This window comes from Schistocerca americana, chromosome 2 (genome assembly GCF_021461395.2).
Source record: "Schistocerca americana isolate TAMUIC-IGC-003095 chromosome 2, iqSchAmer2.1, whole genome shotgun sequence".
Classification (NCBI taxonomy): Eukaryota; Metazoa; Arthropoda; class Insecta; order Orthoptera; family Acrididae; genus Schistocerca; species Schistocerca americana.
Window position 1 is genome coordinate 989,572,730 of NC_060120.1, and position 26,565 is coordinate 989,599,294.

Below are 26,565 nucleotides of genomic sequence, written 5' to 3' on the forward strand. Positions count from 1 at the left end.
TTACCGTTATCATCATTCCACCCTGAGCTTAAATCAGATTTTGAACTTTTCGTGTATCTTTGATTTATAAATTGATCTCCAGTGTCCATAGATTACATTCCTACCTTATACTCGTTTTAAATCCATCACTTCATTCTTGGTCTTCCATTTACGTTCATGTAAGTACTGTGTGTTACCCGTCTTTCCTTATAGTTTCCACCAATTTTTCTGAGACTGTATTTTGTAGCTCGAATAAATGGAGTGTACTCGCTCTGATATGCAGTATTCTGTCCCGTTTCACGCAGCCGGCTGCACCGCGACAGCAGCTCCCCCTTCTGGCTGTCAACGGAGACGTCAGCCACGGGCCTACACAGCGGGGCGGACCTGGACAGCAACTTCGGCTGCGGCGACGCCATGTCCATCAGCGACTACCACCAGCAGCACCAGCAGCACCACATGCTGCACCACCATCACCAGCACTCGCACCAGCTCGGCGAGGTGTGGCCCAGCTCGATGGTCTCGTCCAGCCCGGTGGGGCGCGGTGCCCCCTCGTCCTCGGCCGCCACCATGGAGCGCTGCTCCAGCTGCATCAGCAAGCTGGGTGCCGCCTCCATGTCGCGCTCCTCCACTTCGACCACCAGCTACCCCGTCGGCGGCGTGCCGTTCAACCCCGCCTGGACGATGGACGTGGTGGGCGCGGACGGCGCGGCGGCTGCCGCCTCCTCGTCGCCGTGCCACCGGCACTGCGCGTGCGCGCGCAGCACCGCCAGCAGCGGCTGCGACTGCATGTCGCTGTCCTCGCACGGCAGCAGCGGTGGCGGCGGCGGGGCCGGGGGCGCGCCCTCCGAGTACTGCGTGCCGCGCTCCTGGTACGACCGGCCGCAGTCGCCGCACCTCGCCCACCAGCCGGCGTCGCTGCCGCCTTTGGTGCCGCCCAAGAGCCCCAAGACGCCGCCCATGGCGCACGGCTTCCAGCAGGCGCAGCCCACCACCAACGCCGGCCTGCCGCCCAGCGTGGCCCACCCCGCGCACCCACCCACCGCCAGGGTGCCGCCGTTCGAGGCCTGCCGCTGCCAGTGCTGCCCGCCGTCGAGGCCGCCCAAGCCGCCGCAGCTGTCGCCGACGCCCACGCCGCCTCCGCACTCCCCGGTGACGGACTCGCCCAGCAAGAAGAAGATCAAGAAGCCGCCGATGCCGCTGCCGCTGGTGACGGAGCAGCCGACGGCATCCAGTCCCGCCTGCGCCTGCCCGCACCACCCTAAAGTGGCGCTACTCAAGCAGCAGCACAGGTCCGAGGCTGCGGGCCAGCCCGTCCCGTATGAGAACTACGACGTGCCCAAGTCCCTCCTGGGCAGCGTGCAGACGCAGGTAAGGCTCTATATACAGAGACACGTCGCCTGATGTACGTATGGCATATTAACTGGGGAAGCAATTTACAGTCTGACTAGGACATTCCTGCCACTCCTCTATACACACAAACCGGTCGCTTGATACACGCATGGTTTACTAACCCGGGAAGAAATATGCTGTTGGAGCAGGACATTCCTACCAGTCCCCTACAATATACAGGGTGAAAAGTTTTTAAACCGACAAACTCTGGGAGGTTGTAGGGAACATCAAAACAAATATTTTCCCCTAATGTCATTTTCTCCTATGAAGAGTATTTAAACCGGTAGAGGAAGATTCCTCTGGTGGCAAATTAATTAAACCAACAAACACTTTACCATTTTTTAAGACCAAGACACAACAAATTAACACAACCTCATTTCAATTGCAGTAGATTTTCAAAAATTCCTCCAATGACACGTAAACAAAGGTTACACCGTCGGATCATGTTCTGTGGCAACAACCCCAGGAGTATCCTGAATTGTTCCTGCTGCTGCTACTATTCGGGCAACCAGATCCTCTTCTGACGCAACAGGAGTTACGTAAACAATGTTGCGCATCTCTCCACACACAAAAAAGTACAGAGGGGACATATCTGGGGATCGAGCAGGCCATGGTACAGGACCATCTCTGCCAATCCACTTTTCTGGGAATCGTCGGTCTAGGAATCGACGCACACGACGACTAAAATGTGCCGGCGCCCCGTCATGTTGGAACCACATGCGTTGTCTTGTAGAGAGCGTGAGGTCTTCCAGCAATTCTGGCATTGCTCTGACGAGAAAATTGTAATATTGCGTGCCATTTAATGGCCTAGGTAGCAAATACGACCCAATTAAACAGTTCCCAACAACACCACCCACGCATTGACTGGCTCTGAGCACTATGGGACTTAACTTCTGAGGTCATCAGTCCCCTAGAACTTAGAACTGCTTAAACCTAACTAACGTAAGGACATCACACACATCCATGCCCGAGGCAGGATTCGAAGCTGCGACCGTAGCGGTTGCGCGGTTCCAGACTGTAGCGCCTAGAACCACTCGGCCACTCCGGACGGCACCCACGCATTAACGAAGAACCGCACTTGATGAGCGCTAGTAACTGCGGCATGTGGGTTATCCTCACTCAAAACATGCGAATTCTGCATGTTGAAGACTCCATCACTCCCGAACGTTGCTTCATCGGTAAACAACACAGAGGATGGAAATGTAAGATGCATTTCACACTGTTCCAGATACCACTGCGAAAACTATGCTCTGGGTGGATAATCAACTGGTTCCAGTTTGTGGACACGCTGTAAGTGAAATGAACGTAACAGTTGCTCTCGAGGGACTGTTCTTACATTCGTCTGATTCGTCCCCATGTTACGTTCAATTGCACGAGTGCTGATTGAAGGATCCCTCTCCACATGCTGCAAGACAGCTTCCTCAACTTGCAGCGTTCTTACCGTGCGACGGCGTCCCTGTCCAGGTAATATGCAAACTGACCCGGTCTCATGCAGACGTTGGTATACAGCAGCAAAGGTCGTATGAAGCGGGATACGGCGATTAGGATATTGTTATTGATAAACCCGCTGTGCAGCTCGTCCGTTGTGGTGCGCTACATAGTACGCACCAACCATATCAATGTACTCACTCCAGGTGTATCGCTACATTAGTAAACAGAGACAATGCACTACTACACTGGTGGACAGCAGTTGCCTACAACTGAAGAGCATAATACACCCTCTAACAACTGAAGATCGTAATACGGCCTCCAACAACTGAAGAGCGTAATACTGCCTCCACGGGTTTAAATAATCCTCATAGGAAAAAATGACATAAGGGAAAAATATTTGTTGTGATGTCCCGTACAACCTCCCAGAGTTTGTCGGTTTAAATACTTTTGACCCTGTACACACACAAACTGGTCGCTTGATACATGCATGGTATATTAACTCGGGAAGAAATATGTTGTCGGAGCAGGACATTCTTACCACTCTTCTACAGTATATACACAGACATGTCTTTTGAAGCACATATGACATACAAATTGGGAAAGAAATATACTGTCCTACTAGGACATTCCTACAACTCATAAATTGAGCATTTCGTTGGAGAAATGTCGAGGGAAGGAGTAACATAAAAGCACAGCTATGCAACATGTTAGGGATAGGTGTGGAATGGATGGAGCAATTTCAACCAAACTTGACACACATAAGACATAGTGATAATATATCACTGTTAGTTATTTTGGTTGGGGTGGGAAAATGATGATCTGTAAGCATAAACATGGGAGGTCTGGAACAAGGTCAATCGAACTTGTTACAGGTTTATTCGTAAGTGCTGATGGTGTTTCATAAGAAAACAAGATATAAATCAAATAAATCACTTTACTATAGCTTTAAGTAGACGAAATACTTAACTCTGAAATAATGCATGGCCTCACGCGATTTTCCTTTGGGTGGCCGAGGAAAACATTTCAGCAACACAGCCGCTCAGAATCGACACGGAAAGGCCTTATATGGCGGCATAGAGGGCGTAGAGAACCCACCGTTTTCCCTGGAGCGTCGGTTCCTCCACTTCGCCGTCGAGTACAACAGTTCACAGAGTGATGAGCAACAGCACGATGTTATTGGCAACCTTTGTCTTTCCCGGCACTCGCCGAGTGCTTCAACCCTACGCTGAGGACATCATGGGCCAGCTACCCCACTGAAAGTGGTTCCACCCCTTTGAAATGCAGTGCGACCGCTATTTTTGCTCTGGTGAGCAGAGTATAACCACTAGGGACTGTTCAAAACCATTCGACGAAATCTGAAGGTGATCGGAAGCAGCGAAGGATGCTTAAGCATTGCAGCCCTCCTGTTTGGCACTCTCCTATGGCATACTCACGTTGAAGTGCAGCATTTACAAATGAGTGAATAAAATGGCAAAGTGTCCGGCTAACACCTCCCCCCTCCCCTACGCCATAGTTTGGCAACACCCCTGGTGTCAACCACACGCCTTCGCTGAATACTTTAAAAATGTACTTTTACAGGTATCCATGACAGAGACATAGGTATGAGATTTAAAACTTTCTAGGCGTACATATTGATCCACAAAATTTCGGGCGAACTGCCGAATGTTTGCAACTTCTTGCCACAATATTTCGGCGCAGAGCCTTCTGGCCATCTTCAGGTGATACTGAATCACCTGGAGATGGCCACAAGACTCGGTGCCGAAATATTGTGGCAGTAAGTTGCAAACATCCGGCAGTTCGCCCGAAATTTTGTGGAACAGAGACATAGGTGCTTGCAGACGTTTTAAAATGTTCAGCAAAAGCGGGTGGTTGACACCCAGGGTGTAGCCGAACTATGGCACCGGGGAAGGGGGTTGGTGTTTGCCGATTCATTCACATGTCTGTCAATGTGTCACCACCCCCCTCCTCCCTCGAGTGATCACTTTACAAATGGCTCTGAGCACTATGGGACTTAACTGTTAAGGTCTTCAGTCCCCTAGAACTTAGAACTACTTAAACCTACCTAAGGACATCATGCACATCCATGCCCGAGGCAGGATTCGAACCTGCGACCGTATCAGTCGCGCAGTTCCAGACTGAAGCGCCTAGAGCCGGTCGGCCACTCCGGCCGGCGAAATGTCAAAGGGTCCACCTAACACCCCCTCCCCCGTGCCATAGCTCGGCAACACCCTCAATGTCAACTGCTGCCTTGGGCCTCGTTTAGCTTTCGTCGAATAGTTTTGAACGGTCCCTACTGGTACACCAGAGCAAAAATTGCGGTCGCACTGCACTCCAGAGGGGTGCGATCACTGTCAATGGGTTTGTTACCCCAAGATGCCCTTAGAGTAAGGCCTTAGCATTCGAGGAGTGTCAAAGGTTCTCCAGAACGTCATTCTATTGCTCACTACAATTCGAAATGTTGTTCTCGACAGGGAAATATGTCGGAATCAACGTCCCATGTAAAGGGGTGGTTGCATTGACGCCCTTTATGCCACTCCATCAGGGCTCTGGATGTCGCAGTTCTGATCTCCATCGCAGAAGCTTCAAAACAGGGGTGAACTATTGGTAAGAGGTGGTGAAATATGGTGCCTATGTGACATAATTAACTCTTTTACACTTCACATGATTTTTTTGAACTCTGGTATTTTTTCTCATATGGCAAAATCTTGCTGTTTTAAGCGTCGCCAAAAGTTAATGTCGCAGGGCGCCATGCTTTTGCACCATTACAGGGATAGGTTGTAGGCACCTTTGTTCCAAATTTCAAACTTCTACGTCGCAATTGGACACAGTTATGGGGAATCTAAAAACTCATCCTTTAGTTGTGTTGTGCAGTGTAATACGAAGCAACAATGTGGAGCGGATGATTTCTCTCTCGTTAGACACGCCTGCCCAGAGTGGTGCGCTGAGCAACTGTGTATTACAAACCGAAACGTGAAAAGATGCTTTATTCAGTGCTGTCTGTCATTTCTCTCTATCTCTCGTAGTTCGCGCGTTGATCCTTCGATACTCCAGATGTGCTTATGAGTAACCTTGTACGCGTAAGTTTGCTATCTGACTGCCTAGGGTAAGATATCCCTAATATCTATAGGGACAGAGTAAGGCTGTGAGGAATATGTCCTGTATATCTAAAGCGTCACTCTGTAATTCTGGAACACATGCAAACGCCACTTGATACACATGTGATACACTAAATGGGGGAAAAATCTGCTGTCAGAGTAGGACATTCCTACCGCCCCTAAACTGGACGTTTGAACTGAGATGTGTGGAGGAGAGAAGTAATATAAAAGCATAACTGTGTAACATTTCAACAAATCTTAGTACACACATCTAGGAAAATGCACTATTTGTGTGGGACACCCCCAACATCCCGATTTGTGGGAGTTGTGGTGAGGCCTTTGTGACATATATGCGTAACTGGAACATCTGAATCAGTTTTAACGATCTTGGCACATGTACCACTTAAAGCATGATAAAATATACTATTGGGGCGCAGCCTTCTTAGGGGTAGTGAGTGTCGGAAAAATAATAGAGAAACGAACGATATGCGCGTCATATCCATAGTTTACTGTGTCGTTAGTCTGATTGGTGATAGTCCTGATGATTTCTGACCTGATTTTCCTATCCAGTATTAATATTAGGACAAATAAGTAATCTGGCAACACTGAGTGTTGGGCTAGTGCTTAATAACGTCCTAGAACGGAAGCTGTTACGAGAGTCCTCGCGTAAGACATCACAGAACCTGCAGATAGTTAATGGTACAGGTTTCGGGAAGATGTACCTAAGATCAAGAACAGAACAAAATTCTTTGTTGCACAACCTTGCTACATCTAAATAATGCAAGTTTCTTTCCTCCATACGATCGAAGAAGGACGCATGTAACCGTCCCCACATTTTGTTGGCCAACATGATGACCTTTCTTCATTTATAAGCCACTTACGTTGCTGTCATAAGACTCATCAGCCTTACTTTCACCCTGAAACATATTTCTGAGATCAGTCGTTAACCGACTAGACGAACCTCGACACAAACACTGGACTAAAAATTATTAATCGCTTTCCACTTACCCGCTTCTTAGTACCCATCAACGTCCTCAAACCTATAGAGAGATAATCCATAGGGCAGTAATTAAAAGGACGACAGAGCACAGCACAAATGGAAACGCTGATATCAGGCTATTGTACTTTATTAATAATCACACATAATCTTTTTAACTTGTTTCTGTCTACGCCGTCACCATGTTTTAGCACATGCGTATCGTTCATGTATTCGTTTTGAAACTAATGTCCTGGTTGCAGACCATGACTTAGTCGGATACACATTAAAATATTAATTATGATACAGCTCAGAACCTAAAAAATGTTTACTCAGTTGTTCGTCCTCTGGTCGAAAATATTTTAGTATACAAAACAATATTGTACTATAATATTTCCTATTCTTTATGTATATACAGGAGTAAGTTTTTAACGTGCTCTGTTTTATTTGTTTTTCCTAGGAGCCGAAAGAAGACACGAGACAAAGTGATACCCTGAACAGATCGTCACTAAGCACAAGTACCACAGAAGAATATTACGACACTCCGAAGAGCATCAAAGATTCCCTGGCCTCGACGACTGAAATGGAGATTACCACGAACCAGTACGGCAACTACGACGTGCCGCCCAGTGTGAAAACTTTGCGGAAGCCCTGTGGTTGCGTTATCAAGTTGTCCAAGAAGTCTGTCCTGGTCACGTCTTTGGTCGAGACGACCAAACTCGTCATGGAACACGAAGATCCGTCAGAGAGCGCTCCTGCCAACTGCCCTTGCCAGAAAGTGATGTGTTGGGCGGAGAACCTAATGATGTTGCCCTACTGCAGGCGTGGCAACGGCATTGAGAACACTGGCGTTCCTATACAGAAGGTGAAACTGAGTGGCGAGGGCAAGATGCCAGTTGTCAACACGAGCGGAGAGATAGCTATCTACGCGACTGTGGATAAGTCCAAGAAGAGCAGGAAACACTTACCATCCTGCAGCCAGGGGGCTTGTACATGTCCCCGAGTGACAGCGGAAGACGCAGAACAGAATTCTTCCCAGTCGAACTACGTGAATGTCGATATAGAGGGAGAGAGTTCGAAGTGTTCTACTGCTGGCGAGCAACAGACAGCTGGAGACGAATTCTGCCAGATGGATACGAATTATGAAAATATTGACTTTGCCCAGTCACTGGAGTACTACGAGAATGCCAAAGACGTGCTGATGAGGGCAGGTATGAATCAGGACGCCTCAGATAGTGGAATTTCTGGCGCCACATGTTCACAGAAGTGTGAAGAGCCCTCCTCGGGGGAATTCACGACACACTACGGCACTCACGAGATCATGGTGTGCAGTAAGTGTGGCCACGAGTGTCACGCTTTCCTGTCTGGCCCAATGAGTGCGGGAAGTGACGGAGACTGCCGTATTTCAGCACTGACCGAGAGTGCAGAAGCAGCAAGTGCTAACGCGCAAGACGATTACCTGATGATGGAACCTGCAAAGAACGGTTCAGCGGGACCGAGCACCGGATCAGCAGGTAGAAACCATCCGGGTTATCTCCCGATGTCTCCAGTACCTAGCGGATCCACTGCTGCAAAGAATGATCTGCTCAAGCGCGCTCACCATAGAGGCATGTGCAACTTGTCCAGTGAAAAGTCCGCTAGCATCCCCAGTCTGGCCAGCCCAATAACTCAGTCTGCGGACAAATGCTGTAAGAGGTCGGAGTTGGAGTACCACAGAGTACCTGGCGCAGCCATGATGATGAGCCCGTACCTAAAGCAGCGGCTTGCCGAATCCGACGAGCGGGCACACCAAGTGGTTTGCAGGAAACGATCGAGTTCCGCGGATTCGAGAAACCCAGAGGCCCTAGAAGACGTGAACAGCGTTATTCAGTCAAAGATGTCACCGGCTCCAGTGAGGAGGGTGTGCGCGAACGCTATGTTCCATAAATGCGATCCAAAGACTGAAATGATATCCACTACAGAGACTGAAGTCTCATCGGCATGTGATGTTCACAAAGAAACTCCGCAACCTGATGGCGTCTCATCCAGACAAAAGGAAGAGGCAGTTGCAGCAAGCCAGCCAGGGAGCTCCGATGAATCCGTGCCCAGCTCTCGCCGACCCAGCATTAACAACTGCGAGCTGCCAATATCGGAACAACCCAAGGGGTCTCACACTGCGGTACCAGCTTCAGTCCACATTCGTCGGTCGTCGAGCGTCCCTTGCAAGTCCGGAAATAACCGCGACTCGTCCAGCTCCAATGATTCTGGCGTCTCCACCGGTTCTCTGAAACAAGGAGGAGGTGACTTTTCCGAATTTGAGCTGCCCCTGACGACGTCCGTGTCAGCGAAGAAGCACCAGTACAGCTTAGCTAGGCATCCTGGCTATGTCACCAACTGCTTGCACTCCTCGTTACCGAGGAGATCCAAGTCAGTGGATCCTCTCAGAGACATCACCTTCCAGTTCCAAAAGATTAAAGTTCCAGCCAAGTCTTCTTCGGCGGAAGCTGAAGTGCCAGTATGTCCGAAAGCTAGAGGTAACTATGCCTTCCGTAGTCATCAAATTAACTAATCCTCGCACAGTAGTTTATCCAAATCCATTGTTTGTATATCACTATAAAACTATACAATTTTTTTGTGTTACCACATAGTAAAATCTCTACCAGTTCCAATCAAGGAACGAGCGACCACATGAAACTACATGAAACTAGGAAGGTACATCACAGGCTGAATTTCATTGAGAGAATACTGAGGAGGAAGTAATTCTTCCCCAGAGGACAGATTACGAATGTTTCGTTCAACCAAGTCTCTAGTATTGTTCGTCAGTCTGTGATGTTTATCAAATCGAGGAAATGCAGTGTCAGGAATGGAACGTCGTTGTTTTACAGGAAATGAAAATAGTTAAATAATGAAGTACTTTGCAGTATTTATCAAACTCTGTATAGATGCTCATAACTGTTCTTAGATGATTAAACTTTCATCCGGAACTGATGTCCATCATCATCAAAATCAGTATGTCTGACACCCCTGGACGCAATTACATTCCTATGTTTGTTGTTTGGGATAAACAGCCTCCATACGTCATCTTCAGAAATATCTTGCCATACTTCAACTAAATGTTTTATCACCTTGCTTGCTGGACGCTAGAAGAAAATATGCGTCTTACAATCATATCCGAGACATGATCTGTGAGTGACAAATCAAGGAACTTATCAGAGTGGTCAAGAACGTGTACTTTCTTCACGCTGTTTCTGGTGAGAACTGCAGTGTGGGGTCTCGCATTCTACTCCTGGAAAATACCATTTTTATCCTGCTCATGAAAGGTGTGGTAACAGGTGACAGTCCCCATTCACCAATTAACAAATCAGTCCCTTTGTAATATCTAATAGCTCCTCTCATCATGACTGCTGAAGTTGGTGGGTCTTCTCTGAATACCAGGAAATGTTATTCAGTGTCTCAGTTGACTCTGGTTCTACACCATGCAAGTCTTTGATGTGGTGTCAGTGGTAAACGACGAATGGCAGCTCGAGATCTCAATCCAGTTTCCAGTAATCTGTTGCCGATGGTTCGTGGTGACTGTCTGCCTGCACCGTCTCACCTGAGACAGTCTGACAATGCTACGATTCTATAGTGCTGTAGAGCTTCTAGTATAATCAGTGCCTATTTTTATTACCACGCCTGTTGTTCTGAGTCTGTCTCGTCATCACTCGTTCCGTATTCACTCTACGTACTACAGACCACTGTCTGAGAGATCTGTTCCCATATGACACATACCAATGAATAGACGTTTCCAGAAGTCCGAAAGATGACGATAGCTGCACATAGGTGTCCTGTGGATATGCTGTGATCTCCACTCGAAAAGCTCTAGTAACGTTAGATAGATCCAGCAGGTATTATTTACTCGCATCGTTCATAGCTGTAGGAATAACTGCTTTCCATTGAGGAAATACTGACATTACGCCAAAAAAAAAAAAAAAAAAAAAAAAAAACTGACCATCAACAGTGTCCTAGTCCTTACCTCATAACGCACTTCGGAGAGGTATTAAATTTAATCCACGATACTTTAGTCTTATTGTAACTGATTTCCATCTCTGCTATCAAACGTGTTTTATCACGATCTTCCGCTCATCGTTGTATCGACAAAATGTCCAGCGCAAAACAAAGATGGTTAAGATATTGTCGAATAATGCATAATTCTTCTTCTTTTCCTCTGCTTAAGGTAATAAAGCTTCCTGTAGAATAGTTTTGATGATACTAAATCTTTGTTCATTTCTAATGTGCTGTGTCATTAAGTAAGTTATAGCGTTTCTGCTGGAGAAACGTACGCAAAATAATTTCTTATCTGATTGTACTGTATATATTTGTCTTGTAGTTGCACATTAATGGTGCAGTGAAAGAATGTTAATTTATTGGAAGCTTAAATTAATTCTCACTGTTGACAAGGAATGGGCTATAGCCGTTTAGTTCAGCATAGCGGACATGGACACTAGACCAATTTTAACAGTAGAAAGTATATACCTTCAGAGTGGACTGAAAAGGAAATGCCTATTCAGTGCCTCAAACATGTCATGTTTTGAACCTACAGAATAGTGTGTCTGGGATGTATTACTTTTCCGCTTTCGTCTCGAGATATCTGCTGCGGAAATTCATCGTTTGCTACTGCAAGCTAACGGAGAACATGCTCTGTCGGAAACGACGTGCTGACATTGTTTCTACGATTCAAAGGCGATAATTCTGAGGTGAATGGTAAAATGCGACGTAGTCGGTGTGGTGTACCGTGAGCTGCTGCAACCGTGAATGCTGAACGGTTATAAGCACAATTCTTCACTTTCAATCGTGCAGTTAAAGTCAAACACCTCCAATGAGCTCAGAGACGTGACAAAGGAGTTCCGCTTCTTGACAATGCCAAACCACAGGTCGCAAGACTGGTTGTCTTACCCCGCCCGCGCCATATTCACCAGGCAAGGCCCCTTCCAGTTATTTGTTTCGGCCCCTGCAGCATGGCCTTTCTGAACAACACATCTTTTAAGATCTCTAAAACTGACTAAATGAGTGGAGCATCCGTTACCGGAAAGTGCGAAAAGCCAAAGGACACTATTTGCAGAAAATTACCTTACACCACTCTATTAAAGTAAACGTGTGTTTTCTGTCGAACAAAGAGCGAGAATTAATTAATGTATCCAATATTAGTTTTAACAGTTATGTAGTAATGTAGTTGACGGAGCTGATCCTCCTTGGTATACAAAACGGTTTAGAACACTCTTGCAGAAACAACGAAACAAACATGCCAAATTCAAACAGACGCAAAATCCCCAAGATTGGCGATATTTTACAGAAGCTCGAAATTTAGCGCGGACTTCCATGCGAGATGCCTGTAACAGTTTCCACAACGAAACTTTGTCTCGAAACTTAGCAGAAAATCGAAAGAGATTCTGGTCGTATGTGAAGTATGTTAGCGGCAAGAAACAATGAATGCCTTCTCTGCACGATAGCAATGGAGATACTATCGAAGACAGCGGTGCCAAAGCAGAGTTACTAAACACAGCCTTCCGAAATGCCTTCACAAAAGAAGACGAAGTAAATATTCCAGAATTCGAATCCAGCTGCCAACATGAGTAACATAAAGTAAACATCCTCGGAGTAGTGAAGCAACTTAAATCACTTAATAAAAGCAAGTCTTCTGGTCCAGACTGTACACCAATTAGGTTCCTTTCGGGGTATGCTGATGCATCAGCTCCATACTTAACAATCATATACAACCGTTCGCTCTAAGAAATATCCGTACCCAAAGACTGGAAAGTTGCACAGGTCACACCAATATTCAAGAAAGGTAGTAGTAGTAGTCAACTAAATTACATGCCCATATCGTTAACATCGATATGAAGCAGGATTTTAGAACATATATTGTGTTCGAACATTATGAATTACCTCGATGAAAACGGTCTACTGACACACAGTCAACATGGGTTTAGAAAACATCATTCCTGTGAAACACAACTAGCTCTTTATTCACATGAAGTGTTGAGTACTATTGACAAGGGATTTCAGATCGATTCCGTATTTCTGGATTTCCGGAAGGCTTTTGACACTGTACCACACAAGCGGCTCGTAGTGAAATTGCGTGCTTATGGAATATCGTCCCAGTTATATGACTGGATTTGTGATTTCCTGTCAGAGAGGTCACAGTTCGTAGTAACTGACGGAAAGTCATCGAGTAAAACAGAAGTGATTTCGGGCGTTCCCCAAGGTAGCGTTATAGACCCTTTGCTGTTCCTTATCTACATTAACGTCCGCCCCAGTAACGCAGTCTGCTCTAGGCAGCGGCGCGGCACGGACCTGCTGTCCCGGCCGCGGGCGCGCGTGAACGAGGAAGTGTTTACACCGCCGGTACTCGCGCGTGTTGTTGTCTGACTCGATCGCCATGGCACACAATTTTCGAAAGACTACGCTCCAATTTACGTTCGACAACGAATTTGCCAGACCCAAAGCTTTCGAAGTAGAGCGTTTTCTGAGGGAAGAAGTTCGTTTACCTGCTGCAGACATAATTGGAATACACCTGTCCATTGTAAGCAGTACAATGTACGTAAAGATGACCGATGAAGCTGCGTGTGAAAGAACTCTCTCCGCTGCTCAAAGAGGATTTAAATTTCGACACTCTGATGGCCATATCAGCGATGTAACAGTAGCTCCTTCAGGATTGGGTGTGAGGGTCATTCGGATCTTTGAATTGCCGTTTGAGGTGCCAGAATCGATGGTTACTGAGTCGCTGCGACCATATGGAACGGTACTTAGTCATACGCCTGAACGCTGGGCTAGTTTTAATACCTATCCTGTGCTAAACGGCGTGCGACAGGTGCGGATCGTCCTTACTAAACATATCCCGTCTTATTTATACATTGGCGGATGTCGAGCTATTGTGATCTACGATGGCCAGCCACGCACCTGTTCTGGCTGTGGTGGAGAAGGACATATCCGCTCGGAGTGCATACAACGCCGCGTCGTGCAACTGCCACGTGGAGAAGCGTCACAGCGAGAAGTTCCCACGCAACTGCCGATGACGTACGTGTCGGTGGCCCGCCGGGAAGTGTTGCCAAGTTCGGAGCGTGACAAGGACGTGTTTATGCAAGGGCAGACCGAGTTACGGGAGCATGGAGGTGACTCGGAGAATGTCCCTGCACCCATGTCACGACAGTTGAGGGAGGAACCTTCCGAAAACTCACATGTAGCAAGAGACGTGGAAGTGGAGGTCCAGACGGTGGCGCCGGCAACGGACCAACGAACGACCGACGATCACAGTGAGGCAGCAGAGGGCAGGGCACGCAAACAGCGATCGCCGAAGCGTCGCAAAAAGCGTCGCCATAGTTCGGGTGACACGTCCCCCCCTAGCCTAGGGGACACGGAAGGTATCCTAGCCGAAGAACTGTCTGACACAGAACACGTGTCTTCAGAGGACGCTGACAGGATTCCGTCCGATGGTGACCGGATGTCCTGCCTTTTAGATGGTCCCTCTTCATTGACACCGACTGACCCAGCGCTGCCGACGAAGGAGTCAGGGACACCAATGTCCCGGCAGCCACGTCGAAATACATCAGAGGACGTTTCTCGGATGGATGACCACTGCGACTGGGCGGAACCAGTCGAAGACCTACAGGAATTGCCACCCCCAAATGATGACCACTCACCTACAGGATGCACACCACAGAACGACAACGAAGGAGGGCAGCCCGTTGGCGGGCACCCCTCTGAGCACGAATAGTAGACTAAAGCCCTTGGAGTTCTCAATGACATGACACGAGCATGACAACGACAACGAACCAAGCATATAAGGTGGGCACAGTGAACATTAACACCACACGTTCGCTTGCAAAGATGCAACTTCTCCGGGACATGATTTACGCCACAGACGTTGATATTCTGCTGATGCAGGAAACCTTCAATGCTGCTTTTCCCGACGTGCATGGATACCACACTTATCTAGCGCCGACTCCAGATGGAGGACGTGGCACAGCGATACTAGTCCGGGAAGGGATTCCAATGTGTGACCTCGATTACCTTCCTTCGGCTCGGGGTTTGGCTATGACCGTGAACGGCATTCGTATCGTCAACATCTATGCACCCTCCGGATCTGACAATCGACAGGCGCGTGCACGATTCTACTCGGAGGAGATTGCCCCCCTATTCCATGGGAGGTATGACCACATCTTGGTAGGGGGGGATTTTAACTGTGTACTCACACCGAAGGATCAAACTCCTAATTTCAGCTCCTGCCACGCATTGAACACGATCTGCCGGGACATGGCCCTTATGGACACGTGGGAAAAGATCCATGGGCAGCGAGAGGGCTACACGTATTTTACTAGCCACTCGGCGAGCAGGCTGGATCGGATTTATGTTTCTGACGGATTAAGAGATCACGTGTTGGCTGCTGAACGTTGGCCCACAGCTTTTACGGATCACCTTGCGTATTTATGCACGTTAACCCTCCCACGGCAGCGGGTCTGGCGGAGTCGTAGTTCCTGGAAACTTAATTCCTCCTTATTGGCGGATCTCGAATGTCGCCAGCGGATCGAAGAAACATGGCAGACTTGCACTCGCCGTCTGCCGCTGCACCGTACGGTTCTTTCGTGGTGGCTGCAGTGTGCAAAACCGGCGATACGAAGAGCTCTCATAACGTATGGCAAAGAAAAAGCGAAATGGGTCCGAGATACACTTGACTATTACTACATGGTGCTCCGCGACCTGTCCTCCAGGGCCCCATCGCCCGAACGTCAAGCGGAAGTCCATCGCATTCAGGCCTGCATTTTATCGATCACGAGACGTCGACTGGAGGGACTTTCGATCCGTGCTCGGTGCTTGGACAACGTCGATGGAGAACGTATTGGCATGCATCATGTGTCCAAGGGACATGCGCGTAATCGCCGATCCCTAATCACATTCCTCCATGATGCCGATGCTCGGCCCTTGACGTCACAACAGGCCATTGCTGCTGAGTTTCTGGAGCATTACCGCCTCCTTTTCACTGGGACGCCGACGGACAATCGGACAGAAGAAGAAATTTTGCGACAGATGCAAACGGAGGTGGATGGTCCGGATGCAGAGGTGCTATTGGCACCCATAACGGAAGATGACATCCGGGGCGCACTCGCGAAGGGTGCGGTGCATAAATCCCCTGGGCCAGATGGGTTGACACTCGAATTTTACCGCGCATTTGCGGATTTAATGATGTCCCAGTTGGTATTGATGTATAACGAGTTATTGAGCCCTGACACGGATGTTCCGTCGCAGTTCATGGCGGGACTGCTTATACCAATACCGAAATCGACAGCGAGTGACAGCGCCCATCAATTTAGACCGCTCACGATGCTCAATACTGACTATAAGATCTTTGCGCGCATGTTGGCGGCAAGGCTCAAGATTGTAATATCCAAAACAATAGCACCAGACCAGGCTTGTCTAGGGGTTCGGAGCAACATACATTCTATCCTCGGCGAATACCGTGACGTAATTTCCCTGACGGAAGCATGTCGCATGCGAGCGGCGTTCGTATCGGTGGATTTTGATCGTGCCTTTGACAGGATCAACCATGATTTCCTTGACTCGACCATGCGACGCATGGCGATACCACAGGATTTTATTACCGTCCTCATGCGCCTCCTTCGCGGCGCTTCTTCGACGGTGAGAGTCAATGGCAGGGAGGTAGGAACGATTCATATTCGCAGCTCAGTTAGGCAAGGATGTCCCTTGTCGATGATACTGTTTACAATAGCGCTCGAACCATTGATGCAGACTCTTAGACGGACTCTAACAGGCGTCCGACTCCGTGCGAGCTCCTTCACGTGTCGTGCATATGCCGACGACTTGATGATACTCGTCCGGTCGGAGAACGAAGTAAGTAAGGTGGTTACCCTTCTTACTACGTACGGAGTTGCTGCGGGAAGCAAGGTAAACATGAATAAAACCAAGATCCTGCACATCGGTCGAGGGCTGGACGCTCTGCGAAGTCCGTTTACGACGGTGGACATCTTGCGATGCTTAGGTGTCTTGTTCACCCGATCGCTACGGCAATCAGCGGCGGCGAGCTATCGACGTCTCCTCCAGAACGTACGACTGCACATACGCAACAATTCACTCCGAACGCACGACCTGCTCCAAAGGGTGGACTACACTAATGTTCACCTGGCCTCGCGACTGCCGCACTTGGCACAGGTACTGCCAATGCCACATGGTCTCGCTGACAGATTAATGGCGGCCTTTGGATACTATGTCAGCCAAGGAATGTTGTTTAAGATCAAATACGAGACTTTAACTCTCCCATACCACTCTGGAGGACTTAACCTCACGGATGTGCGGAACAAGGCTCTAGCTCTATACCTGCGAGCGACGCTACGAACTTGGAACCAGCGGCAACACGCCATCACGTCGGCCATCCTGGATGTGCTTCTTCCCACGTCCTTTGAACCACCGGTAGCAGTAGGCACCATCTCGCCCTCGTTTTCTCATGTCGCGCGATTTTTTGTTGATTTCAGTTATGTTCAGTCACAGATACCTTCAACGAGAATCCCCACTACCCGTGAGATATATCGATACTTGCGGCGTCATCATGGCAGGAATGTTGTCGAACTTAAATACCCAACACGAAACTGGCGACAGATTTGGCGAGCTGTCCACACACCTCTCCTCCCCACAGCAGCGCGATCGTCATGGTATACACTAATCAACCGCAAGACAGTCAACCGCCAACGATTGTACGACATTCGCATGGTAGATTCCCCGCTCTGCCTTATATGTGGCATGCAGGACACCGACGAACATTCTCTGCAGTGCGGTGGGGCAAAGGATGTTTGGCGGCTGACGCAACGCATCATGGCCCTCCTCCGACGCACCGACGAATCCACGATCACGACGGACGCTTTATTTTTCCCTGACCCTGTCTTTTTCCCCTCACACAAAACATCGGCAATCCGATGGATTGGAGGACACGCATCACACTACGTGCTCTCGCGGACTTTGATATCGGTCATGGACTATTGGCATTATCTACTAGAACAACACGAAATCATCAGACGCCACTCTAAATATAAAACGCATTTTGCGAACTTTCTAGGCAGCATGTTTCATAACCCCCCGAAGCGGTGGGGAGTCCCAGGTTTACGTTGTATCGAGGGATAGGATTTACTCCCAGTGAAGTGACGAGGATGTCACTTCGGCCCTATATTTATTTCCCTTCTTTTTTATATATGATTTTTCTTTTGGGACATTAAAATTAAATGAATAAATAAAATATTATTGTTACTAAAAAAAAAAAAAATTACAATATCAATGTTTCCTTCCTGCTGCCTCTCCCTTATCCTGTCAGGAGACGGGGACACCGTGGCCAGGCCTCCAAGTACGACCCCTGCCCACTCTGCCCCCTGACCTAAATTTAATAATAAAAAAAAAAAAAAAAAAAAAAAAAAAAAAACAAAAAAAGAAAAAAAAAAAAAAAAAAAAAAAAAAAAAAAAAAAAAAAAAAAAAGTAGCTGAGTGGTCAGCGTGACGGATTGCCGTCCTCTGGGCCCGGGTTCGATTCCCGGCTGGGTCGGAGATTTTCTCCGCTCAGGGACTGGGTGTTGTGTTGTGTTCATCATCATTTCATCCCCATCCGGCGTGCAGGTCGCCCAATGTGGCGCCGAATGTAATAAGACCTGCGATATGGCGGCCGGACCTGCCCCGCGAGGGGCCTCCCGGCCACTGACGCCAAACGCTCATTTCCATCTACATTAACGATTTTTGAGACAATCTGAGCAGCGCTCTTCGGTTGCTTGCAGATGACGCTGCCGTTTATCGACTAATAAAGTCATCAGAAAACCAAAACAAATTGCAAAACGATTTAGAAAAGATATCTGAATGGTGCGAAACGTGGCAGTTGGCACTAAATAACGAACAGTGTGAGGTCATCCACATGAGTGCTAAAAGGAACTCGTTAAACTTCGGTTACACGATAAATCAGTGGAATCTAAAAGTCGTAAATTCAACTAAATACCTAGCTATTAAATTACGAACTACTTAAATTGGAAGGAACACACAGAAAATGTTGTGGGGAAGGCTAACCAAAGAATGCGTTTTATTGGCTGGACACTTAGAAAATGTAACAGACCTACTAAGGAGAATGCCTACACTACAATTGTGCGTCCTCTTTTAGAATACTACTGCGCGGCGTGGGATCCTTACCAGATAGGACTGACGGAGTACATCGAAAAAGTTCAAAGAAAGGCAGCACGTTTTGTATTATCGCGGAATATGGGAGAGAGTGTCACAGAAATGATACAGGATTTGGGCTGGACATCATTAAAAGAAAGACGTTTTTCGTTGCTACGGAATCTTCTCACGAAATTCCAATCATCAACTTTCTCCTCCGAATGCGAAAATATTTTGTTGACACCGACCTACATACGGAGGAATGACCACCAAGATAAAATAAGGGAAATCAGAGCTCGTACGGAAAGATATAGGTGTTCATTCTTTCCGCGCGGTGTACGAGATTGGAATAATAAAGATTTGGAAGGTGGTTCGATGAACCCTCTGCCAGGCACTTAAATGTGATTTGCAGAGTATCCATGCAGATGTAGATGTAGAACAAAAATATTGTACGAAATTCAGCATAAAATTCGTTTTCGTGCATTTCACTTGCAGAAAGTGACAGTTTAAACTTTAACGATTTCAGCTGTAGTTTGTGACGAATTAATCTCGAATTTAAGAAATCATATCAGTTACGTAACGACTGTATGGCCCTTACATCACTGTACTGAGTAATACGTAAATTATACCAGTTGTTGTTCAGCAGATGTAATGTTGCAACTCTTCTGTGTGCAGGCTTCCAGAGTCCGGGCGGCGAGAGCGCCGTGGTTGCGCCCTACATGGACTCTCGCAGTACCAGTAGCGGCACATCTGACATGTCCGACTACATCGAGACTCTGTCGGTCTCCTCTCACAGCTCCTCTGACGTCCAGGACGCTCTACTGTACGTATGATGACTTCATTGCTCTTCATCAGTTGCTATTCCGCCGTTTTTCAGCTGGCAAATATATGTATTCTTTTGTTATTGTTCTAGATTGGGAAGACAAGCCACAACAACGCTGAGGCCGAGGTCTGGAAAGGAATATCAGCTAATCGACCGGTCGATACTTGACGGCGACATGAAGGTAAAGTCGATATGCATTCGTGTGCTACGTATAGTACTATAACCTTCTGAGATTTTGTCGTAGTTCAAACATCCATTTACTCCCCACAAGTCGTGACCCCCAAAACTTGAGTAATCCTTCTTCACTATTGGTCCGTAGGGAAGTCTGTACGCTTCACATCTGAAATTTTTCGGGAGGCGAATGCAATGCAAATCTAACTTCAGTGCTATCATTTTATGATTGCCCAGTGGTGGGCAGGGGGATGGCGGGGATGGAGGTGCTTCCTGGGCAGCTCAGTTCTCCTTTACTGTGTTTATAAGATTTACCTCCAAGATCAATTGGCAGGACGATAACTCCTAATCTTCCTTCCTTTCTTCTTCACAAGATCAGTTACTGTAATAAGGCAGAGTTCTGTGGAACCCTGAAACTTTTTTTGGAGCAATCCAGTGTTACTGAGGAAAGAATTAGCTTTCCTGCTGTGATCCACAAGGAAAAAATTGGAGAAATCAATATTGCATATCTTTCTGAAAAAAAAAAATCGGCGGAATTTTGTTGCAGTCTATTGAATACCATGACACATTGGACTCGAAGGATGCGAGTAAGATTATATCGTAATCACAGGGGTAGCAACTTTGTTGTTGCATGGAGGCCGTGTGTCACTGGGAGGTACAGTGACTTACACGTTTGCTTAGTGATAGGAGGTTTCGGTCAGTGTTCTACCTTTTAACAGTTACTTAGACTTTCATTCAATTATCTCTGTGTAACGCATTCTCCAGTGACTAGAAACTTTGCACTTCAGGAATGATATCTATCACTAACTATAGTACATTGTATTTTATGGCAAGAGAGTGTAAGCTTAACCCTCCACATGCATAATTTTAAAATTCTATGAAATACTATGATTTAGTGCAGAGGTGCTCAAACCACAGAGACGCAAAGGCCTTCCATGGAGAGGCATAGCTGTGCAAAATGGTTCAAATGGCTCTGAGCACTATGGGACTTAACTTCTGAGGTCATCAGTCTCCTAGAACTTAGAACTACTTAAACCTAACTAACCTAAGGACATCACACACATCCATGCCCGAGGCAGGATTCGAACCTGCGACCGTAGAGATCTCGCGGTTCCAGGCTGTAGTGCCTAGAAGCGCTCGGCCACCATGGCCGGCGTAGCTGTGCAATTCTCGTTAAAAATGTAAATAATTGGGTGTGCAATAAGGTTACTCCTAATAGCTTAGCTCTTAATAACATATCTGTAAACTGATTGCAAATAGTTTCAAGTAAATCAACGAAGGAAACCGCAATGCAACACTGTGAAAAGATAATATGTAATGAATTTTTATCTTCACACGCTTAGTAGTTCATTATCTGTGGCTCTGAAAACTGTGGGATATCGATTTTTAGTAAAATCTGACAGCAAATATTATAGTTCATCGACAATATGGAGCTGTGACCTGAAATTTCCGCGGAAAGTAACTGTGATACTTCACTGTCTCCAACAGTTAACGGAACAGAATTTCAGTTCAACTGGATAACTGGGGGTAAGGCAAAATTGAAATAAATCTTGACCAAAAGTAATGCACCATAGATACACATGTGAATTTAAGCTTGTAAAATACAGGACAGACTGCGATGACTTTTCATCAGCAAAGAAGAACGTGCAAAGCAAAAAGTTTGAAGAATTGAGGCTATTCACATTTCAGATAATTATTTCTACAAACTTGTTTTCCAAACTTTTCACGTTCACACTCAGATAGGCTTTCAGGAGTTACATTTGGAGAAAAGTGCTTTGTACTGGCTCTTTGAGAAATATTTCAATATATCGCCTTGTGTGATATTTACGTGATAATCTGTGTCGGAAATGAAATTCTGTTGGTTGGTTGGTGGTAAGTTACTATGGGACCAAACTGCTGAGGTCATCGGTCCCTAGGCTTACACACTACTTAATATAACTTTAACTTACGCTAAGGACAACACACACACACCCTTGCCCGAGGGATTACTGGAAGGCGCCCGCTGTGGCTGAGCGGTTCTAGGCTCTTCAATCGAGAACCGCGCGGCTGCTACGGTCGCAGGTTAGAATCCTCCCTCGGGCATGGATGTGTGTGATGTCCTTAGGTTAGTTAGGTTTAAGTACTTCTAAGGTCTAGGGAAGTGATGACCTCAGATGTTAAGTTCCATAGTGCTCAGAGCCATTTGAACTTTTTTTTCTCATATTATAGTAGTTAATGTGCATCCACATGCTTTCATTGCTGCAGTAAGTGAAGAAATTCGTTTTTCGACATAACGTGACATAACTGTCACTGATGTGGACACTTCAGAACGTTACATATCGTCTTGTCAAGGAACCAGTATCTAGCTTTACGCTACGAAAATAGAGACGTAATTTAGGCACACGTCATCTAACGATGGCTCTGAAATGGTTCTGTAGCTAGTTCATCCGAATAAACAAAGTGACAGGCTGCAGTTATCATGAACTATACGATATCCATAGTGGATAAGCTTACTCCCTTCCAGTACGTTTGCAGTGTGGCCTGATTACCCATTCTCATCATAGTGAACAGCCAGGGCGTGTGGTAGAATTTGTGTTGATGTACCTACCACCTAGTAAATTGTTGTATTATTGTGAACTTTCATACTTGTATTAGAACAAATAAGCCCACGGTCACAATTATTAAGTCAAAATTGACCAGGTTTCGACGCTACTATGAGCGTCGTCTTGAGAATTAGACTAACTGTTCTAAAACATACTAAGTATATAATACATTAATAAAATTAAAGTTTGTACTGACCGGAAAAAGATGCAGTACTTACAAGTCACATATTAAAAAAATTCTAAGCCGGAAAGGCGACGTCACGAATAGTTGTAAGAAAGATGGCGAGCCCCTAAGGGCTGCTCGTACTTTAGTGAACAAGGGTTGCAACAAGACTGAGGTGCCCACGTTAGATAGTGTGGGCTAGTAAACATGGTGTTGCTACGAGCGCCTGCGGCTACTAGATGGCGCTCGTAGCAACACCATGCCCACACTTTCTAACGTGGGCACCTCAGTCTTGTTGCAACCCTTGTTCACAGTACGAGCAGCCCTTAGTGGCTCGCCATCTTACTTACAACTTTCATGACGTCGCCTTTCCGGCTTAGCCTTTTTTAATATGTGACTTGGAACTACTGCATCTTTTTCCAGTCAGTACAAACTTTAATTTTATTAATGTATTATATACTTAATATGTTTTAGAACAGTTAGTCTAATTCTGAAGACGACGCTCATAGTAGCGTCGAAACCTGGTCAATTTTGACTTAATATTTGTGACCGAAGGCTTATTTGTTCTAATATAATTCTGACACGGTCACTGAACCTTAGCAGCTATGTTGAGAGTTTTCATACTTTTTTCGATTGTGTATTTGCATATTGCAGTCGAATAACCTTTTTGTGTAACAATAATTAATAATACATCAACATTTTACCAAACATGACTAAATACCACTGTATTCTCTGTTAGAAATACCATAGCCACCAGCATTTTCATTATCACCACTGCTACTATTACCACCACTTCCACTACCATCGTCACCCTATTGAAGTTTTTAGTGTCGTCTTAATACGGAAAATGCACTGGTACTAAGCTTCGATGTGTGTTTGCAGCAGGGCGATAAAGCTGGCCACCCACTTCGCACCATCGGCGGGCAGTACGCCAACATCACCCCGGTGCCAGAGAAGTCCGAATCGCCCTCGCCTGGATACATGAGCGGCTCTCCAGGTCAGGAACGGGACGACCAGCCTCTCATCTTGCACAACTTCGCAACAAAGTAGAGCACCATCACCTCTGCGTTGTGGCTGACGTGGGTCAGCGAGTGCCGATGGAAGCCATTGTCCGGTACCTGTAGGAGTGTGCTCAGCAGCAACCTGGGCTCATTGACTGGAGCTCGTCACATCGTATGATGAAGGCAAGGAGCTCCTCGATGACTGCTGTTGAGAGTTTGAACTGTGTATCAAGGTGCATCGCCTGTCCAACATAAAGACCATTTCAAAATACGTTCTCCTCCTATTGCAGGGGTCCTATCTGTGTACATGTAACAAATTAATGTCAAAAAGTGTACTGCATTCGGGAGCGTAAGAAGTAACAGTATAAAAGAACGGTCATAGTTCTACAGTAGCCATTCTTGTGGCAAATTTAGTTGAATGGTGTTGGTATCAGGTAGCACCATTTTTGATATGTGTCGACCACGGACGTAGGCAACAAAGAGACTACAAAATCATGTACACCTTACTTGATTTACAGAACGCTACCGATTTCATTTCGCGAGTTATAATAATGGGAAACAACTCAGCCATAAACATGAAGGCTACTCTGCGTCCTCCTTCCGTCATGACCTGTGACCGACATGGGTTATCTTTCTATTCTAGGTAGTCTCTATTATACCCTAACCGAAAATCTGAATTCACTTCCAACTAATGTTTTCACCCATAAAAGAAAAAAACATTTCTGTTGTTTTCAAGGCATTTGAATATTCTAAAACTGCCAATGTATGCTTTACATTCGTTGATTTGCATTTGAGAATGGTAAATACCATTTTAAAAATAACATGGCCAAAAAACGAAGTACCAAAAATGAATAAATCTGGGCATATAAAATCCAAAATCTGTTCACACGTACTGTCACATTAACTCGAAACAGACAGTGTTGCAGCATTTCATATACATTTTGTTTATTTGCAGTTGCTAAGGTTTTGCAGGGAAAAGTTTCCTTTTTTGAAGGTAATGTTACCTCAGCTAGGTACAGGTAAACTGATATTATGAAACATGTAAATGAAATGTAACATAATTTTTTATATGTTCAGCACGTTTTTTGATATTAGCCACTGAAGAATTATTTTGTAATTTTCACGAAAATTTAATAAGTTATGTTAATATTTTTGTAGTGGTTTTCAATTGCTGCTAATAATGACATTTATTTCTGAAGATACCTATGAAATTTGCTCACAACAGGAATGTGTATTTGAGCTTAATGCATGATCACAGATATTTCTTAAATTATCTCTTCCCAGTAAATCTTTTATACATATTTTGATATAATTGACTACCTGGTATTTACTAGTGATTTGATATTTCTAATCATACAGTAGAATTTATTTATCATGAAAAATTGTGGAGGAAAATTGTTCTTTCACTTTTTTATTCTTATATACCCCTTTTATAAAGTATAAGTAGAAAAGTGATGAGAAATTGTTTTCACTTTTTAAGGGGACGTACATATATACCCATTGCTAATATTATAGTTGTTTGAAATATTTTCTACTATTAAAACTGAAATGATGGCAGTTATTTTGTATGTGTGTGCATGTGCGGTAGATGCGTATAACCCAATAGAAACTAGTCACATGGCAGATTTTCATTTTATTTCATGTGCACCACAGTGACAGAGTTGACAAAGAGAAACAGAATTTTCTGAGATGTGTTGGTATGGAGTATTGATGAAACTGATTGGACATACTATCAGAAGAATTCATCCAGTTCCTGTACAGATCCATAATGGTTGTACTTAGTGTATTTAAGAATTTTCTGTGGCTGATGTGGATACAGTGATATAATCATGCCCCTTAACTAACAATGCAACATTTATCTTATAAAGGAGAAGGACTAGTATGTTAGATTTCAATCCAGAATTATTCCACTATTTTGTTCTGTTAATTCCTTGCTTATTATTTTACTTTTGTGTAATGGATATCAATGATGGATGCTCCTTTCTATGACTGATTACTACAAGGATAAATTTCTTTAGCTGAGTGTACAGAATGCAACAGTTCCAATTTCACAAAGACCTCATGTTGCAAAATGAAAATAAACAATGTACATAGTCTTTAAAAGTAAAGAAATTTTGAAATTAAAATCATAAATGTGAAGAGTAGATGTAAGCATCACAACATGATGTTAGCTAACCTGTAAGTTTTTGAGATTATACCACTTTCAAACCATACTGCCAGACTCTTTACAGAGACATATGCTTATGAGAGACATTCCTTGCCATCTTTTAAAAGATTACTACTTAAGATGAAAACATTATAAGTATGCTGGAATTAATTTTAATCACTTTATCAAAAATCAGTTAGCCCCAGTCCTCATTTACTGATCTGCAAATCTTCATGTGATTAATACTGTTCAAGGTCAATATAACAACAGTATATAAACAAAAATTGCTGAACATTTAATCTAACATGAAAGTATTATTTTCGACTCTTATTTCTTAAGGAAATAGATTTCTCTTTTTTTTTTTTTTTTTTTTTTTTTGCAAAATTCTTTTATGCCTGGTACCTGCATTGGGTATGTAAAAACTACTTTTTTGTACAGTTATTTTATGCTGAGTAGCTGCATCCAGTACTTAAGAACTAGAAATATTATTTTATTTAATCTAACAATCTATTTCTATGCACAGTACATTTCTATCCTTCTTGTTAGTAACAGCTGGTTTCATTCTAGCATCCCACATTACAAATTGCTTAATTTTTAGCTGCTTATGTTTATTCTGTCATGGAACAGTATTCAGAGCTAGTCAAAATTATGTTTGC

At 45.3% G+C, this 26,565-nt stretch overlaps 1 protein-coding gene across 1 annotated transcript in view; it reads left to right on the plus strand.

Moving 5' to 3' along the window:
* The window catches only part of LOC124594590, a 57,213-nt gene extending 30,976 nt beyond the window's left edge, over positions 1-26,237 (plus strand). The window contains exons 7-11 of the mRNA XM_047132963.1: positions 285-1,347; positions 7,331-9,383; positions 19,699-19,846; positions 19,937-20,027; positions 23,645-26,237. Of these exons, the coding sequence (XP_046988919.1) occupies positions 285-1,347; positions 7,331-9,383; positions 19,699-19,846; positions 19,937-20,027; positions 23,645-23,812 (3,523 nt within the window). The 3' untranslated portion in view covers positions 23,813-26,237. The remainder of the gene's footprint in view (positions 1-284; positions 1,348-7,330; positions 9,384-19,698; positions 19,847-19,936; positions 20,028-23,644) is intronic.
* The last annotated feature ends 328 nt before the right edge of the window (positions 26,238-26,565 follow it).